Source organism: Physeter macrocephalus, chromosome 14, assembly GCF_002837175.3.
Source record: "Physeter macrocephalus isolate SW-GA chromosome 14, ASM283717v5, whole genome shotgun sequence".
Classification (NCBI taxonomy): Eukaryota; Metazoa; Chordata; class Mammalia; order Artiodactyla; family Physeteridae; genus Physeter; species Physeter macrocephalus.
This window is the reverse complement of record NC_041227.1, coordinates 36,538,646-36,554,418: the sequence shown is the minus strand read 5'-3', so window position 1 is coordinate 36,554,418 and position 15,773 is coordinate 36,538,646. Positions and strand designations below refer to the sequence as shown.

Genomic DNA, 15,773 nt, shown 5'->3' with positions numbered 1-15,773 from the left:
TTCCCTAAGTTCAGAAAGACATTTTTAAAACACGAAACTGCTGTCTCATCTCAAACCTCTTCAATGTCACTGCATTTTTCTGTGGATAAAAGCCAAATAATTCAGCCCAATATGTGAAGTGCTCCACGTTCCTGCCTGGTTCATCATCCTGCTCCAAGGCTGGCACACAGCAGACAGTCTCGTTCTCCCACAGGTACCTTTTACTTGAGCCATATCCAGCTGTTCCCAATCCTATCCCCCTGCTGTTTCTCTCCTGGAATTCCCTTCATCCCTATCCCTTCCCTCTAATTTGCGTCATCAGTCTATACTAGATAACTCTGCACTGGATAATTCTAATGCATCCTTCAAAACCCAGCTCAAGCATCACTTTTTCTTCCACCCAAGGCTGATCTAGATGACCCTTTCCATTGGTCCCATAGTAGCCAAGGCATTTCTCTACTGCCCCTTAACCCTACTGGTTTATTTCCGTACTGACCCCTCCCTGACACGCCACTCACTTAGATGGGTGCTACTCAAAGTACGATCTGCAGACAACAGTGTCGGTCAGCATCATGTGGACGCTCCTTGGAGAGGCAATTTCTCAGGCCCCACCCAAGACCAACCAAATCAGAGCGCAGAGGCCAGCAATGTCCAATCCTCTGTGCTAACAGCACAGCAGCACTGCACTGGACCAGAAGCTTCTGAAAGCACTCACCTTGTCTCCTAGCACCTCTTACTGCCTGGGATGAAGCCAAGAATCCACGAATGATCAGTGAATGAATGCATGTTGAGTTAATCCTCTGAATGCTTCATTAAACCTGATATGTCTTTCCTGGGGAGCTACATTATCCAAGAAACACTAAATACTAAAAACTCTTTAGTCCACTTATGCCTCCAAATATTCTTAGAATTGAAATTTTTCTTGAACTTTGAATTGGATAAAGCTCAGGTGTTCTGAGGGTTTGTTTCAGCACTATTGGAAGAGATGCTGAAATAAAATTTAAGTTTAGGGCTGCTTAAGGCATGCACAAAAGTGAAAATGCCATAAGATGCATAGAATGTCTCTCAAAAAGTACATTTTTTATGTATTCTACTATATAGCAGAAGGTAGTAATCTCCATTTCAAGCTTTGATTGTTTGAAGCTTCCTTAAATAGTCATTATCTTCCCTTTCATTATTTTTTGAACGTAACAGTTTAGGAATGAAAATGCAAATTGTACAGCCACAGTAAAGACTGCTATATATCATAGTATTTCATAGACTTTTCCAGTTTCTCACAAAAGTCTTTATGCTGTATGCTGGTCATGAAGATTTATTGCAGCATTTCTTATTAAAATGAACAAGGCCTACAATGAGGTAACACCTCACACCAGTCAGAAACGCCATCATCAAAAAGTCTAAAAGTAACAAATGCTGGAGAGAGTGTAGAGAAAAGGGGATGCTCCTACACTTCTGGTGGGAATGTAAATTGATGCAGCCACTATGGAAAAACAGTATGGAGGTTCCTCAAAAAACTAAAAATAGAGTTGCCATATGATCCAGCAATCCCACTCCTGGGCATATATCTGGACAAAACTTTAACTGGAAAAGATACATGCACCCCTATGTTCATAGAAGCACTATTTGCAACAGCAAAGACATGGAAGCAACCTAAATGTCCATCAACAGATGAGTGGATAAAGATGTGGTATATATACAGTGGAATAGTACTCAGCCATAAGAAAGGATGAAATAATGCCATTTGCAGCCACATGGATGGACCTAGAGATTACCATACTAAATCAAGTAAGTCTGAAATACAATACCATATGGTATCACTTATATGTGGAATCTAAAATATGACATAAATGAACTTTGCAAGAAACAGAAACAGACTCACAGACATAGAGACAGACTTGTGGTTGCCAAGGGGGAGGGGGTGGGGGAGTGATGGATTGGGAGTTTGAGATTATAACAGATGCAAACTACTATATGGATAAACAACAAGGTCCTACTGTATAGTACAGGGAACTATATTCAATACTTTATAATAAACCATAATGGAAAAGAATATGAAAGAGAATATATATACCTATAACTGAGTCACTCTGCTGTACAGCAGAAACTAATGCAACACTGTAAATCAACTATGCTTCAATAAAATAAATTTTTAAAAAAATAAATTATATTAACAAGGCCACTAGGATGACTTATTTTTAAAATTTTCCAGGTACAATTTCATTCCTCTAAAACAAATTGATGTAAAAGAGATAGTCTATTAAATATAAACTGTTCACCTAAGTCATGAAAACAAAAAATACACCTTAAGTTTGAAATAATTATCTGTACTGCTATTGCAGTAAGTGAAAAAATTAATCCTTAAATTCTAAAGCACAGCCTCTCTTCACAGCACTTAGCTTCGTCACTACCAAGAACAGCTTAAAGAGGAATCAGTAGGAGCAAACTAACATTTCAGTGGTAGTACTCTAATAGGCAACTTTAATTATGTCCTGTACACAAAGTACATATTTGACAAAGTAAAGGGTGGGTGTTTTAACTATGTATCTTGAAGTGAGGAACTTGTTAGAAGCTCAAGTATAAAATAGTAGCATCTGGGGCTTCCCTGGTGGCGCAGTGGTTGCGCGTCCGCCTGCCGATGCAGGGGAACCGGGTTCGCGCCCCAGTCTGGGAGGATCCCACATGCCGCGGAGCGGCTGGGCCCGTGAGCCATGGCCGCTGAGCCTGCGCGTCCGGAGCCTGTGCTCCGCGACGGGAGAGGCCACAACAGAGGGAGGCCCGCATACCACAAAAAAAACAAAAACAAAAACAAAAAAAAAATAGTAGCATCTGCTGGCAAAACTGCTGTCCAATGGACATTTAAGTAAACAGGCAAATAGAAAACTACCATTATGAGGACATTTAAGATCTGCATAAATAGGAATTGCACCTTCCCCACTGCCCTCACTCAAATAAGGTTCCCAAGAAGAAACAGAGGGGAGATGCCCAAGTTGGGAAAAGGTACCCAATGATTCCTCAGTGAGTGATCTACAGATGCTAGTGTCTTACACTGCTTGGTGTGTGACAAGGTGAACCACTGTCTTCCTCTCTTCCTCAAAAGTATTTTCTTCTCACCTACCTGACCATATCTTGGTTGAGAAACTTTTCTCACCAGTGCTTAGGTTGGTTATGGAAATAAACGAAGAGATTCTATTGTTGAAATTTTCCCCCGGTTTTAGTTTTGTTAGATGATCTATTCTAAAAAGTGGAGGATAACATGAACTTTTGAGCAAAGGAAGTACTTGGTCAATAAATGTAAATGGCTCAGAAAAAAATGCTGAAATCTATTAATTATTGATAGAAATCAAAAGCATAGTCATCTACTGCAGCATCTCAAAGGCATGCGCAGCCCTCTCTAACACTTAAGGTACGCCCGGTTTTCAGGGCCACTTGCTTGTTTTGGCCTCTAAGGTTCACGCTATTTAGTTCCTCAGGAATGCTTTTGTCCTTCCTGTTTTTTCCCAAGTTTAAGTCCATGGCTTTTGTGGGCAAGCCAAAGAGTCAACTGGGAAGAAAGTGTAATTTCAGTGACATTTTGATCCTGAGCGCCGACAGAAGAGGAGGATCATTTCCAACTGTCTTGGGATATTGAAAACAAACACATGTGGATTAAGTTTAAAGAGCACCAGAAGAGATAATGGCTAAGACTCTCCTGGATTAAAGATCTTTACAATCCAGGTTGTACCTGTAATTACGCTGATGAGAATGGGTATTTCCAGTTCTCTTACTCTTTGGAATAATTCCAAAAATCCTTTGAGTAGGTATGCTATAGAAACTGAACTATGAGTAGATGAAGTAGTTAAGCAAATACACAAGGTTTCACAATAAACTCTAGTATAAAAGTAACAGAAAGCTGTAGTAAAAAAAAATATATGTACATGTGTGTATAATTATATATGAGTGTGTGTGTGTATATATGTACTTGGTATAGGGAAATATAATGGAAAACTAGTTGAGGACATAACAATTATATTCACAATTGTCATATGACATTTATCTTTTTTATTCCTAGACGTAAGCAATTATAACAAAGCAGGAATAAGCAGCAGCACTGGTCACATCTAAAGCTAGACGTGATCTGGTATCAATAGCCCAGAGTACAGGGAGATCTACTCGACATTTGAGCAACTCTACCCAGAATGCCAGCCAACCACAAACTCCATTCCTGGAATATAAATGTATCCATTCACTCCCTCTCATCAACTTCATTCACTCCCTCTCATCAACTTAACAGTCAGGCTTTCCACAATGCAACTGATTAACATATTCATTGTTCTTTTATGCTTTTGCCTCAGATTTTTACTTCTTTAGGGATCAAGGATATGTGAATAACTTAGCAAACAAATGCTCCTGAAAAAACCATCTCTGTAAAATATAAGTGGAACCAAAAGTGCCAGAATGAGTTTTTTTTTTTTTTTTACTATTTCAAGGGACCTACAAAAATGCTAAGGAAAACAAACCTATGAACCAGTTTTATTTTATTTTCACTTAACATGATTATGTACATTCATGTGTCTAACAAGATCTGCACTGTTACATTAAAAATACAGTACAATAACATTCAACATGAGGTACTTCATATTTATATATTTTTCCTTCATAAATAATGCTGTAAGCTACTGAATTCAAGCACTGTGATGCACAAGTGGCTAGTGTCTTGAATTAGAGAGCTTATTTAAACACCTTAAAAAAAAGACAGTTCAGTGCAACAGTTATGTAGAAATTAGACCATTTACTTAAATACTATATTAAGATATGCTTAAAGAATGTTACATTAGAACTGCTAGCCTAGTTCCCCTTATCCCCAAGATATAAACAATGACAAAGACTGCCAGATACATTGGGAAAAGCATCTATAGGGCATTGTTCAATAAAGTTGTGTTTATACACTACAGTTGCCCGCCTTGCCAGAACAATGGTTTCTAGTTTTAAAAGCTACAAAATTTGAGATTACCAAAGAAAATAAAGCAAGCACATTAGCCTTAATTCCATGTCACTGAAAATGCAGAAGGGAGAATAGGATTTAAAAGATAAAATTTTCTTGTTTTAAATACAACTTTCAAATTTAACCCACGGATCTTGGCACTGGCCGATCAGATGATGTATGGGTCTTGTTTTTTTTCTTTTTCAGGTGATAGTAATTAATATAAAATTAAGTTCTTCCACACCTAGTGTACAGGATCTCACGTGGCTCTCACCCAGCGGTTCCCCAGCCTCTGGAGGGCAGCTACTAACAGGAGCACTGACCATGGGTGTTACTGAATGAACAATCTTCACTCTAAGGTTATCACAGCCACCACAACAATCTGATATGATGAAATTAGTGCTAAATAAAGTTTCTTCTCCTCTGGCTTAAAAATGAGTGCCTTCCAATTAGGTATATAGTCTACCAATTTGCAAGGTAACTATGAGTTACCGAAATGTTTAACCATAATTTATAAATAAAACCCTTTGTAGAAGTATTTTTTAAATTGAAACGTACCTTTATTTCATAGTTTGCCAAAACTACTGTCATCTTGCTAATAAGAAATAACTGTTAGATAATTTTGGAAAGTTGTCCTGGGAATACTCATCTATAATCACCGTAATAGCTTTTGATCATCTACGCTAACAGACATAGGTAATGGTAAAGGTGATTAAAACATTTCCCGTAATCCAGTGTTCTCCTCCATCAGGGAAGCCAGCCGAAGCAACAAGCCCACGTCTACAGGGGGAGAAGTGGCCCAGAAGCACAGGCAGTCACTCACTGGGGCCCAGCTGGGGCCAGCAGGGGGACCATTTCTGTCCCAGCCCTCACTGACCAGGCAGGGAGGAGACAATTCCTGAGCTGGCACGCACGTGAATGCGCACGGGCACCCACCCACACACCCACCCCAGGACTAACCCCTGCTCCAGAGCCAGCTTCGGGCTCACAGAGCAGGAGAAGGAGGCGGCCAGCGACCACACTCTGGGTGGCGGGGAAGCCATCTCAGGATCACGCTGGGCAGAAAAGCTGCCCAGAAACACATGGATACTTCAACTGGGAGTGAACACAGTGGACACCACCAGGGTCACGGGCACTAAGCCAGCACAAGCCTTCGCTGAAGGAGAATGTTTTGATGAGCTTTTCCCTCCTTTGTTTACATTATCCGTGGACAAATAAGAGAGCTGGATGTGATGCTGAGGCAGTGAATATTAGGTATCATCAAGTGTATCGCTCTAGACCATTTTCTAAAAACCCTGCAGGCATATATTGGCACTTTAAGATGGCCAGAGGCCAGATTCTAGCAGTCCAGGAACAGGACAGAATTATAATTAACTAAGAAGATACAATGTGGTCAAAGTAGATCCGGTGAAACACATTTCAGATTAAAAAAAAAAAATCAATGAATAAAATATCTTACTACATTAACATGTGGTGCTACAAAACTAATTGTTATTCCATTCATCTAAAGAATTGTTTGGTCCTCTTTTCATGGGAAAAAGGGAATAGGAATTCTATACAGTACAACTTTTGAAAACCAGCAAATGGCAGGGATCAGAAGCTAAGGGAAAAGGGTCTGACTTTTGCAAACTCTGTATTATAATATGCCATCAATTAAACTATTTGTCGTATTGGACTTTTTTAGGCTTCCTTTTAAAACCGTTTTAGTTTAAATTAATAGGCCTGTAACTTTTTCCTAATGACAATAAAATTTTATAATTTAGTTACTTCTAAAAGAAGTCTCTGTACTGCAATATTCTGTCTTCTAAACTAAAAGAATATAAATCTATTTGTAGCAAAAGTCATGACCTAAAACTTCCAATTTCTTACTTGCTTACTTTACATTGACACTTTGCAGTTTAAAATTTAACAATCTTATGAATTTAGGATTTAAGAAAAAACAATGCCCAAAAGTAAAATATTTAAAAGGAAATAAAATACGAAGGTAAAGGTGACTACTGTCTACTTTCTAAATTATTAATTATCAAGCAAAACATCTTTCAAAATTGTACACTGAGGTTTATCTGTTTTTTGGGAAGTGAAGGGTTCTGTTTAAAAATAATTCTTGTTATTGTTATTTTAGACTATTTATTCCTATTTAAAATAAAGCCCAAAAGGGAATCTGAGGTGATCTGAAAATTTTCCTAAGAGGGACAAAACTGGGAGGTCAGTGGGGCAGTTGGAAAAGAACTCAAAATCTCCCCAGATGTATATATCCAACTCTAAGAACCACAAGCCTTGATGAGAACTCGGCTCTTTTAGGCATAGAGTTAAAAGCTGAATGCCGCATTTTTGTCTGTCCATAATTAAAAGGTTGAAAGAAATTAGAACCTGCCTACAGCTCCGTTCATTACAAGTTACCTGCACTGATCGCGCATCTGCAGCTGAGCTAAGCATCAAGCAAGCAGGAGTGTGGTGTGCATCTCAGAGCCCGCACTGCTCCGGGAAGCGTGCTCAAGCGTAGAATATAAGTTCGGGGATCTGCCCCCCCTGCACCCCGGTGCCGTTGGTGCTGTCCGACGAGCACTGGAACTGGACAGTGACTTTGCCACACTGAACTTCTGTCATGCCTTCCTGTCCAAAGTAGCTGAGCTCATTGCCGTCCAGGATCACACTGGCCGTGTAGAAGGTGTCCGGCTCAATCTGCACCGGGTACTCAAACCACACGGGGAAGGTGTTGCTGGAGCCGTCTGAGAAGTACTTGCTCAAGTTCTGCCCCAGGACGACACCCTGCCGCTTGAGTTCGATCTTGGCACTGTACTCGGCTGAGCCGCAGCTGGAGCCGTACAGCCCGAAGCCCGCGATGAACACCCTCTTGTCGACGGCGAACTGGATGCTGTCACAGCGGCCCCGGTAGCGCCACTGGTTGCTCCGGTAGGCGCATGACTGGAAGCGGTGGCAGCGCTGCGGGACGAGGCCCTTGCGGGCTTTGCTCACGAACTGCAGCTCGGGCTTCTTGGCCGCGGTGTACCAAAGGAAGATGTCGTTGGTCTCGTTCAGAGTTAAGACTCCAGACTGTGCAGCACCGTTTGCAAAATCGTCCAGGGCCATGGTCGGGATGCGGATCAAGTAAAGCGCCTTCCCGAGGACCTTGCGCTTGTTTTCAATGCTCAAAGCCAGATCTTGTCGCTGGCATTCCACTTCAGCCCAGTTGAGAGCTGCCTCGAAAACCACAATTTCTTTGGCATTCAGAGTTTCCCTGCGGAGGATACTTTCTAGTGTCTGGAAGTCAATATCACAGAACCCCTCAGACTTGAGAGCGAGCTCGGCCTGGGCGTCGATCACCTCCCAGCACCGCTGGGTCAGGTCCGGCTCCTCAAACAGGCAGCTCTGGGACAGGAGGACACAGGCGTTCTTGGCGCTCAGGCTGGTCTCCAGGAAATTGACGCAGGCCCGGGCGAGGTGAGGGACGATGTACTTTTTGGCAGCATAAAGAGTGGCTAAGACTGTGTCAGCAGCCAAGTCAATTTCATCACAATAGATGTATCTGCAAGAAAGAGCGCTGCATATAAATGGAATTTTCACAAAAATGAGTGTGTCCAGTGAGAAAAGATGTAACTACTTTCAAGTTAGTTCCAAGAAAATCATCTTATGTGACAGTTATTACAAACACGATTAGACATTAAAGCAACATCTGAGATACATTCATAAGTTATTAACATTTCAACTTAGTAGAAAGTTTGTATAATTAAAGACATTAAATTCATGTAACCATTCTAGCCTCTATTTTAAAAGCTACAAAAAATAGAAGATACTAGAATTGTTTAAGAAAGGACTGAAATCAAAAATAGTGAATATGAGGAAAAAATATAGTGAAATCCTATTATATATACTATACTATATTTAGTTAAAAACAACCCCCATATGTTTTAGGAGAAATATATGTATGTAGACTTACTTAAAAATTTTTCTGCAAATTCAGATGGAAACAAGTATCTTTAATATCAATACTGTAATGTTAGCAATGATTGCATCTTGACGCTTTTATATAAGAATGACTTGGATTTTCCTTAAACACAAAACAAAACCTGATCTTAAGATACTTTTCAAGTAGTTCCAAGTTCAATAGATTTTTAGATATGGGCTCCAATGCTATCTTCCAGTTAACTTTACATAGAATCCAACGCAGGCTTTGTATGTGGCTTTTTTTTTTTTTTAACTCTAAATTCTTTCTTCTCCCCCACACATTCCTTCCACCTTCAGAATTAAAGAATACATTATTTCCAGATATACTTAATTAAAAAACAAAGTAAGAAAGTCTAAGTATGCACTATTTGGGTGCTTCTGTGAAGTGTCCCCGTTTCAGGAGATAAGACACTTCTTATTGTTTTGGGGGACAGTGGCAGTCTCCCAAGATGGTATGTAAAGATAGAAATCATCTGCTTCTTTTAGATGCTGTGGCTGACTAAGAGATAGTAAGAACTGCACATGAGTAAAAAATACATACTAATAACATAATTAAAAAATTTTTCTAGCTAAGGTGTTTAGCTACTTGCTGTGACATTTTCCTTTGTGAAACACATATAACAGGAAGTAAGCAATAGCTTCTGTAAGAAAGTACAAAAATATAAGGATGGCAATGAGAAAAATGACCATAATCATGAATGGAACCTGAATTTTTTCTCCCAGGAAGCCCTTATTCTTTTCTGATAGACTAAGCCAGCCACTGGCAAGATGGCAAGACTGCTCGACTAAATACCTGCAGCACCAGGACCGTGGGGAGGATTCTGCAGCACGGTCAGCACTTTGTAGCGCTTACCCTGGAACTGGCAAGTGAGCAGTCTTCCCTTTTTCTTGACAGCCCCCTTTCCAGTAGTACTGGCTACTCACCCACAATGCAGGGGTGAGGAAAACCTGGCCTCCACTATCCCAGGCAACTACGCTGTGCTGATCAAGCACAGCATGACAGTAAATGGCACCTGCTACATTTCTGATTCTTACCACTTTATGTGGACTGCTCATATAAGTTTAAAAAGCTGTATCAAGATATATTCTAGGCAACACGTTTATAAGAAAAGATGCCTGTCAAATGATGAATCAAATGGCTTAGGTGAAACGGAATTTTGTGACTCATACTCAGGTTTCCTAATTATGTACACATATCTGCGGCAACACAACAGTCTACTTGACTACAGTGATGCCAAAATGCTGAACTCTCCTCTGCAACAGAAATAATGTCAAATATACAAAGCTAACTTCACTGGGGAAAAAAACAACACACAAAAATCGCTACAGGTAAAATTGAGTTCTGTATGTATATCTCTAAAACATTACCAAGGTCACAAAGTGTCTGTTCGTTAAAAGTAGTGGATTAGTTTATGCTTTGGTACTTCACATGCTCACTTGCCTTTAATTTCCCTATCTCCCACTATGAAAGTTCTAGAGAGCAGCAAATGGATTTCAAAACTATACTACACATAAAGAATTAAACACTTTAAAGTTCTGGAACTAACTATAATACTTATTTTTCAGTAGGCAGAAGACAATATATATCAACATTTTAAATGTTTGTGGGATTACTGTCCAACTTGTTGACCCAATGAATAATTTTTTTCAACAAATATTGTAATTTATTCCAGTGACTCAAAATCCCCACAGCAGCAGGTAACCTTGAACTCTGATACACTTTGGTGTGCTAGAATAAGAATCAAGAAAAATCAGCTAAATATTACTTAGAATAATCACTGGACCCTAGCCACACAGTAGACTATCACACTGTCCAGCACCAACACAGGTCACAGAAGTAGATTCTATTTATCTGGTTAACATTTACTGGATTCTGAAAAAGACCCATGAGAGAGAAAACTATTTTTTAAATAAATGTATATCTTATAATTTTACATTTCTGTATGACCAATTAAAGTTTTTCTGAACAAATCCATATAAATGTATAGAAAATTATTCATCTTTCAAAAATTTCTCCTCTACTACAAAGTGCAAATGTCTCTTAACCTTGAGAAATAGTATCTGACTTCATGTGAGAGCATGTGTATGTATGTGTGCATCAAGATCAGACAATTTCAACAGATAATAAGTTTTATATTTGCTGATAGGAGACAGTAACTCCTAGAAAACTTGAAAACCTCCTAACTGGTAGTACTTAAATAATGTACATAATTTCTGGAATTGTGAAGCAAAAATATAATTTATGTCTTTTTAAAGACTTCTTCACACACAATACTTTCAGAGAGAACATGCTCTATTAGATAACACACCAGAAAGTTTTTTTTCTTTAATTATAAGTCATTAAAAATGAAATCACTATACGTGCCACTTGCCCCCAAATTCCATGCCAAGGTGTGATTGTAGACGCCTGCTTCATTCCACATGCTTCCCATGGAAAGATGCACAGGAGTTTTCATCAAAAACATTTACAAGGTAAGCAGCACCCACTTTCTTCATCAGTCTCTCTTTTCTATTACCTGGAAGTTATACTTAACTGTGAAGCCATAAGAGCACAAAAACAGCATAAACAAACTCTTTCCGAACATACGCAAGATGCTTACTTCAGCATAGCGAGAAAAGCAGCAGGGTCGACATCTGGTATACGGATCTCATCTTTGTCCTCGGCAAGTTCTCCGTAAAACATTGCATGGAAAACAGAGCTCCCAACAGCTAAAACATACTGTGGAGAAAGGGAAATCTTATTTCATGCACTAAATTGAAAACATTTTCAGCAAATCAATCCAGAAAAACAACTCTAAGCAATCAGCTTTAGTGGACACAGAGCACCTAACACCTGCTCTACTGACAAAGCCAAGGTACAGTGGATCTGGCCATGAAAGCAAAAGACAGAAGTTCACACAAACCAGTCTATGCTGCTAATTATCAAGGCTTTAACAGACTGATGCCCAAGTTCCCTCATTATAAAATAAATAAAATAAAAGCTTATCTAACAGATTCCTAGGAGAAGGGTAAACATATGACTTTCCTAACCTATCACAACAACTTCCCATGACTGTAGAGTTAAGAGGGCATGTTTTTGTGTGAGACATAAGGCAGGGTAGAAGGAAACAAAGAAGAAAATTAAGCGTGGCCAAGGCCCTCTGGAGACGCTGCGCTTTCTCTGTGTTCGGGTGAAACACGCACTGCCTGCCACTGGCAAGCTGCCCACCCCAAGTTCCAGGCTCACGGAGAGGGTCCCTCTTTGTAAATCTCAGTACTAAACGAGTAATGCATCTGTTGCTTACTTTGTGTCCTGGCAACCGCTGAGTCCCACCTGGTGGCCCAACCACAAAATGTACATCTGCCATCAAATCATTATTGAACATCACTGCATTTCTGTAAACAGAGGTAATTCATTAATTCACAGTGTTTTAACACCCCCTCCCCAACATACAAAACCCACAAAAGATTCACAAGCTAAACAACAGTTTAATAACTTCAGGGTAAAGCTACAAATAAAGGTTCCGACTATACAACTGCATTTGTAATCACTGCAAACACATGGAAGTAACTGCAGTTAAAAAAAAAAGTTATCCAAACTTTTCTTTAGACTTAAGGACAAGTAAAAGGTTTCTATCTTCTATAACCCACAGACACAACCCTGTCACCTAAATGTTACAGCTTACGAAAACATTTTTATCTAAGAGGAAAACAGCTGTACTATTCTGGAAAAGATACAAGGCAGTTTTCCATGACCAATAAAGCTTCTGGGAAAAGAGGAAACACAGATTTACGTTAAAAATACATTACACGTTGTGCAGAAGCAGAAACTTCAACACAGGAAAACTTTTAAAGTAAATATGCTGGCCCAGCACTTACCTCTCTCTAATGGTGGGATAAAGACCCTGCCAATTCGGGGCCGGAATAAGGTTGTTGTTACTGAGATTCTGCTGGTGGTACTGCTGGATGGTGGTGCTGCTGGAGTTGGCTGGTTTTTTCCGGGGGAATATATCAGCAGCCATCTTCTTCTTCTTTTTAGTCTTCAAGGTAATTATTTCATAACAAACTGGAGGCAACTTGCTGCTGCTGCTACTGCTGCTGCTGCTACTGCTGGGATTTGTTTTCTTCGAGCTTTTCTTGGACCTGTTCTTTACCGTCTCTGGAAGCATCAAGAAGAAGGTGAGACATTTCATGTTCTTTTCCTTGTCATCTACCATGAGTACAGTAGGTCTCTCTTTATAGCCAGATATTCCAAATCGGTGTGAGCATCAGGGAAAAGAGGCTAGCACGAGCTAAGATGAGAACAGAAACCAGCAAGCTGATATTTTGCTTCTTTTCTCAGCCGGGCAAGGTGACCTTTTTACTATGTTGAATTATAAACTGGCTTTAAGTTTTATCCAGTACTGGGTCTGTTAAATACATCCCCATCATGATTCCTGTTTCTCTTATTTGCTCATAAAAATAACCCAGGTTCCTAGATCACCTGAAAATGCTACACTGAGCGAAGGTGACAGGCAGAGAGCCGTAGCACTTGTTTTCTGAATTAGGTTAGCAAGATGTGCTGGAGCCGCGTGAGTCTGTTCGGCCGGCTGAAGTTGTGTGGTGAATGGATCGGAGGAGAGTAGGTATTACAGCCCTGCAGATGGAGTCAGACAGCCAGTGCTCGGAGCCAATAGCTGAAGTCACCAGTCATGATTGGACCAAGCAAAACAGTGACACCTATTGTAGTGTGCATAGTTCTGATATTAAAGGAACAGCAGTTGCATTCTCTTGGCTACTATATTATTGTACATTTAAATAAGATAAACAACCTATGAGATATATTTGAAAACAGGAAGAGACGAGTTTATGTCCACAGATTTTTCTTCAGTAGATGTGCATTTTTATTCCCCCAGTTAAACAAGCAGGGACTGATATCTACTCTGTTTCTAGTAAAATCTTTATCCCGGCAGCATTTAGTTTCTAGTACTTCAAACAAAATCTTCCATTCTACCAGCTAAAAGGGATTATTAATAGCAAAACCATATTAAACACATTTATTACAGCTTAATGGAAAGGAACAAAATGTTTCTTTTTCCTTTTTTAGTCTCTTTGAATGCAAGTTACAGTCTAGTACAAATAAGACATGAGGTCATGTGTTCATTTTACCCCCCAGTGTTTTCTAGTTCCTATAATGATCTTTGACAGGAGTCCCAGATCACAAAACACTGTTAATTAGACTAAAATGATACCAGTAGGTTTAGCTGCACTGAAACATAAGACACATTCTGGATGTAAAAATAAGATTCAAATGAGACAAATCTGGTAATCAGTGTTTAAAGGTTGTAATTCACTAAAAATATGTGAAATGGGGCCCTGTTCAGGACTTCAGAAAAATCCAACCTAAATGTTATGGTTACATTTAGCCTCATCACAGTTTTAAAGAATGTAATTCACAAATTTTAACACAAAACCAATAATAAGGCTACCCCAAATGATACATGTTCCAATGCTGCACAGTTAAGATGCAAACAGAGAACGTTCTCTCGGCTTTGAATCAGAACAGTACTAACTACTACATGGTTTTCATAAATGTGAATCCTCCAACGTTTCTAGCTTTGCTGAGTAAGGAAAAACCAAAACACCTGCTGCAGGTTCCACACATGCGCATGCATTTCTAGGGGGGCCTAATAGGGAGAATGAAGCACTATCACTCCCACTGGTTTGAAGGGCGGCAGCCATGTGCTGCCCCCACCTGACGCACCTTCACGACCACAGCCCTGCTTGCTGCACCACATCCATCTGAATAATGAATTCTTGAGAGCGAGGGCCCAACAAATGGGAGCTTTGGTTGCTGTTATAACCGACAATCTACTAAAGATAACACAACTAAAATCAGACTTTAAATCCCTGGGACCCAGAATCACTAAACTGAACCAAGGAATATCCTCTTTATTGTCGTCATTATTATTATTAAACCTGTTTACAAAGCCATTGCAGGACAGACTGTGTGCAAAGAGAACCATGGTCTTTAGCACAGGTTGTTCACCCCCATTTCGGACAAACCCTGAAGTGCCACTTATTTACTACAAGTACCGTATTCCCAGTCATAGGGCTAACACACACACACACACACACACACACACACGCACACTTCCAACTGCCTGCAAACACATTTTACCACACAGTGTGTGTATGTGTGTGTGTGTGTGTGTGTGAGAGAGAGAGAGAGAGAGAGAGAAAGAAACACATGGAGAAAGGCACAAAGAAACAAGTGAGTTCCTATTAGAGCTAACTTTTCAGAATATGATTAAAACCAAAGGATTTCTCTCCTGCTCAAGTGCTACTGAACTTCCTGACCATCACCATCCTAGGAAAGCCCCCAGGACAGGGAGCGCCTTTTGACTGGGATTAATTCCCTGTGTACTTCTAACAAACCTAGTAGCTGGCTCCTTCAGGTCAGAAGTAATCAATTAGAATGGAAGGGAAATGAAGGGTTTTGAGACAGACTTACCAGCAGCTGGAAAGACAAAACAGACAAAAAGCATAAAAGACAGACACAAGAACTTAGAAGTTTTGTGGTTTTTATTCATTTTGCATATAGTTCAAGACCCTTCACCAGAAGCCTCCAAAAAACACTGCTCTGATACCACTAAAATAAAGGAAAAAGTGCATGTAATAGTTTAAGAAAGAAAATTATAGAAAATGTTCTTTATAAAATTAAGTTTCAGTTATTTAGGAAATTAAGTTCTGTGGAAAAGCTTGGAAATATGAATTAAACTGGAATCACCTAGAACAGTGCTGCAAAGAGGGGCCTTGTCCTTATTCACGGATGTAGGGACCGATGAGCAGGGCTGTTTTAAAGACATGTTTTTAACTACAAAAAATAATCCAGTTTTTTAAAAAACAAGAAAGATATTTTAATTTTTGT

General features: G+C 39.7%; 1 protein-coding gene across 4 annotated transcripts in view; it reads right to left on the bottom strand.

The window, feature by feature from the left end:
* Positions 1–4,476: 4,476 nt before the first annotated feature.
* The window catches only part of BTBD3 (BTB domain containing 3), a 39,632-nt gene continuing 28,335 nt past the window's right edge, over positions 4,477–15,773 (bottom strand). For 3 of the 4 annotated variants that reach the window (XM_024123561.2, XM_028499128.1, XM_007113778.4), the window contains 4 exons: positions 12,743–13,022; positions 12,169–12,259; positions 11,485–11,603; positions 4,477–8,465 (listed from right to left, as the gene is read on the bottom strand). In XM_024123561.2, coding sequence (XP_023979329.1) covers positions 7,433–8,465; positions 11,485–11,603; positions 12,169–12,259; positions 12,743–12,885 — 1,386 coding nt within the window. In that variant the 5' untranslated portion in view covers positions 12,886–13,022 and the 3' untranslated portion in view covers positions 4,477–7,432. Of the gene's footprint in view, positions 8,466–11,484; positions 11,604–12,168; positions 12,260–12,742; positions 13,583–15,773 lie in introns of all 4 variants that reach the window. The other variant, XM_028499129.1, reaches the window with a different exon arrangement.